The following is a 4,024-nucleotide window of genomic DNA, read 5'->3' as shown; positions in this document are numbered from 1 at the left end:
TGAATCGTGTCATTATCTCACGATTCAAAGGCTCGCCATGAAAAACATTTCATGTCATCAGCTCCCACACATCAGTTCATTATATTTATTGACTCAATATGTATTTTTAGCTCTTAAGCTGAGGTGACTAACCTCATTGCATTACACATGCCCCATCCTGTTGTTGTTATTCCTGCTTTCTCCAATTCCCTTTCCCCTCCTCCCACTTCCAAGTTTCATCAAGTTTACTATTACATAAGCAGATGAAAGTCAGTGAATAAATTCACAAATCTGACACAAGGATTAATACAGGCAGTCTACTACTAACAGTTATAATAAGAAAAAATCTTTGTAGTGTAGCCTGCCAGAAGCATCCAGATATTTAGCATCAGATTTAATATATTTCCTGCTGTGATCTGTAATACTTGTAGAAAGCACAAACAGTCATGTGGAAAAAAAGTTTCATTTTTAATCAAGAGGTTTTAATCAAGAAATATCTGGTTAAAGTCATTTAATCCAAACAAATGCAGTGTGAAAATCACCACCATGAGACTAACAATACAATATGAATAAAATAAGAAGCAAGAGACAAGCATCAGTAAGTTTTGTGCTTTTATTAGTATAGTTTCATTTTTTTCCCAAAGCGTCCCTGAGTACAAGCAATACAAAAACCTGTCTGTTCATATCTGGTGTGGTGGTTTCTTTAAACATTAACACATTTCTGTTAGGCTTTTGAACACACACACACACACACACACACACACACACACACACACACACACACACACACACACACACACACACACACACACACACACAAAGACTTACAAAAGTTATTAGGCATGTACGAAAAATCTAAGAGGTTTATTTGAAAGGCTGGTGCTAGGCTAACAAAATAACTAAACAACAGTAGCATCTCATGCTAAGATAGCTCTGGGATAACAAACTGGGATAACAAACTGGAACAGGATAAACATGTAAGATTGATAAATGAGTGGGTAATCTGAAAATAAATAATGGTCTTCAATTTTAACAGCAGAGGATATGGTTTCATTAAATATCTCAAAAATATTGGTATATGTCTGCATTTAATGTAATAGAAATTAATTCTCTTTAAATATTTTAAACCATTTTTCAGTGCAAATTTAAAACAAGAACCACACACACACATTTTGTATGCTCAGTCTTTAAAGCTGATGAAATGAAATTACCCTTATGTGGAGCACCTGCCTCTTGAACCACAAAGAAACACTGAAACCGCAAACTGGATGGTTCAGGAGAAACTGAGGGGCTTGCATAAGGGCACTTTAAGTTCCAGGATTAAAAATATAAAGCATACAACTGTTTAAATTTTAACCTTAACATTCACCAGGTTACCAGTGACCCATCTAGGGTTAGGATGCAATTAACATGCCCTTCAAATTACGGGGCCTCATTGAATATATGATAATACATCTGAAAGGCAAATTTGTCTTGTTTCTGGAAATTAGCCTATTTTGCATGTGGCTAAAACCAAACCAAACACAACCCTAACCCTATAGAACACCAAGTTATATTAACTTAAAAAGTAAATGCATTAAGAATGAGACCATGATCACGTACAATAATTATTGGAGAAAAGCGCCAAAAAAGGATGTCTTGATCAGGTTGTAGCCATCTATGACTTTCACGCTCAAAAATTCTCCATCTAACCGGTCAAAAAGCTGCCCCACAAACAAGGTCTGGTAGTCTTTTGCCTGACACTTGACACTCTCCCAGGCATCCTGTTCTGTAGTGACTTTACCGTATGCTTCACTCCAACGGTGCAGCTGTATATGGAATTTCTGGAATTCTGCATCTTCCACATCATCATCACAGCTTAAAGTAAACCTCAGGTAGATGAAGTAGATACCAGTCGTGGGAATCACAATGGCATTCTTCTCTTTGTTGTAGTTCATGTTTCCCAGTATAGGAGCCCACGTGATGTAAGATCCATTAGTCTTGCCTGTAGACTCTGCAAGAGAGGATATCAGCCTGTGAGTCACTGAATCACTCACATCCTGAGATCCTTTTTTAACTTCTTGTCTATGTATTCTTTTTGTTTCTCTTAAAAGGGTGCTCTTTTCACTTGCGCTGAGAGGGTTTGCATACAATTTTCATTGTTCTTAAAGCACAATGACAATAAAGATTCTGATTCTGACGAAACAGCACAACCTTTTCTATTGTGTTTCTATCTGTTTTAGCAGCCTCTGAGCCCGGAGGCTCGTCTAACCTTTAAGGACATTACAGCTTTTCATGCTTTTCACGCAGATTTTCAAGTATTTATGCACAGCTGGATTCTCCCCCTCAATCTATAGCTATAATTCTATAATCTATAACTGTGTGCAATTAAGGATTTGTTCATATCCCTCTGATAGCTCTTTAATACCTCACACAGTTACATATAAACACATGGAAAGCACAACATAGATGGTGTAAACTAACATGAGACACTTACGGAGATGAATTTTCTGTGTTTCCACTTGCCTTTGAACAGTTTCTGCATGTGGAACTAGACAGAAGAAGAGAGAAACTGAAATGAGTTGTTTTCCCTTGTTAAAATATCTTGGAGAAAGTGTTTGCATAAAGCAAACACAAGCGTGAGTGTGTTCTTTCGGGTACAGTATGGGAGATTAGCCAAAAAGACTGGAGAACAGAGCAGCTTGAAATAAATGTATTCCCAGTAACAACACATATAATTAAAAATAGAGTAAAAGACATGACATACCTTCAGGGCACCCTCTCTCTTGCTTTGAGTAGGCTGGAGTTTGGTCTTCTGCACTCTGTGAATAAAGGAGAATTAACTTTAATAAAACCTTGAGTCGTGTAGAGCTTTGCAGTCATGGATGGTCTGTTTTTAAAAATTTGTATTCACGCAAAAATTTGAAAACTTATGTCCAGCAACACAAAATTCATTAAACTATGTTGACCTGTAAGAAAAAGAGCCCACAGCAGGCTTGTGCTCGTAAAAATAACTTTAACTGGTGGACATGTGTTTAACACTACAGTTAAAAACAGTAATATAAATCAGCAACACACTGTTGTTGGAGCAAAACCTGCGTAACTGTCTGCCAAGAAGCTGAAATACTAGAAACTCGAATCCAGGGAGCACAAGAATCACAGGAATGTTGCTCAGAGGGATCGGGCGCAAATCAGCTCACTCAAAACAGCTCTCGTGTTTTCAGTGATACCAGCCACAACTGTAAGTACAGTTTCCTTACCATTAAAATAAAATCTGTCATGAAGTGCTCACATACGGCAATCAATGATATAGCACCACAAAATAAAATACTACAATCTGGGCACATCTATCAATGTCTGTATGAGTCGACTTTATCAGACAAGTTAGACAGCGTAATCTGTCCTAAATGCGTTTATGATTTAAGTGCAATGCAAAAAGGTTTGATAGAATTGCAGTCAACATTCCTGCTAAGGTAAGTCTGTCACATCACTGCTTCAGACAGACTAAAGCTCTCCAAGGAAAAAAGAACTCACCCCGTCTCTGCTGGATCCAGATTTTCCATGCTGCCCTAAATTAGCACACGTGCTGTAAACAAACAGTGCAGTACAGCCGAGCAGAAGGAGCAGAGTGATTAGCCGGAGCCTCGCCTCCTGCCTCTTCATGTCCCGGCAGTGATTGATGAGGATCAGCACAGACTCGTCTGAGCTCACGTTTATCAAAGCATCCCCACAGGCAGCCCCAGCAGGTAGGGTGGGTCCCATCACTTTCTGTCCCATAATGTCTTCAACAAGAGAGACTGGTCTAGGAATAAAGCTGCTTCTGACTGATACATGCACACACTCTTATAGCAGCTAAACGCCTACACCAAAAAAACTGGAATTACCTCATCTGTCCCTTCATGCAGATAGGAAGGGAGAGGAGAGAGAGTGAGGAGGAGCATACACCACTTCCCACACTGACCCACGTTCACTAGACTAGAGTCCGGTTATAATGTGTCATGTGTTGCTCTTTACATTCAGCTTGTTTCCTCATCTGATTCCAACAAGTCAAAAGATTTTTTTTCAC

General features: G+C 38.8%; 1 protein-coding gene across 1 annotated transcript; it reads right to left on the bottom strand.

Annotated features, from left to right (window-relative positions):
- Positions 1-578: 578 nt before the first annotated feature.
- LOC134618831 (uncharacterized) lies at positions 579-3,815 on the bottom strand. The gene is made up of 4 exons (XM_063464412.1): positions 3,493-3,815; positions 2,726-2,780; positions 2,456-2,509; positions 579-1,972 (listed from the first exon to the last, which is right to left on the bottom strand). The coding sequence occupies exons 1-4, from the start codon at positions 3,733-3,735 to the stop codon at positions 1,587-1,589; spliced, it is 738 nt and encodes a 245-aa protein (XP_063320482.1). The 5' UTR covers positions 3,736-3,815; the 3' UTR covers positions 579-1,586.
- Between the last annotated feature and the right edge of the window lie 209 nt (positions 3,816-4,024).

Source organism: Pelmatolapia mariae, linkage group LG20, assembly GCF_036321145.2.
Source record: "Pelmatolapia mariae isolate MD_Pm_ZW linkage group LG20, Pm_UMD_F_2, whole genome shotgun sequence".
Taxonomy (NCBI): Eukaryota; Metazoa; Chordata; class Actinopteri; order Cichliformes; family Cichlidae; genus Pelmatolapia; species Pelmatolapia mariae.
Note: the sequence above shows the minus strand (reverse complement) of the source record. Positions and strands in the feature narration are given on the sequence as shown.

Bases quoted from the DNA above. Each gene is read 5' to 3' on its own strand.
- LOC134618831 (XM_063464412.1), bottom strand. From the start codon at position 3,735: ATGGGACAGAAAGTGATGGGACCCACCCTACCTGCTGGGGCTGCCTGT. The intron at 2,781-3,492 runs GTGAGTTCTTTT...CTTTATTCACAG, and splicing joins CTGGATCCAGCAGAGACGGG to AGTGCAGAAGACCAAACTCC. The intron at 2,510-2,725 runs GTATGTCATGTC...TCTTCTGTCTAG, and splicing joins AGAGAGAGGGTGCCCTGAAG to TTCCACATGCAGAAACTGTT.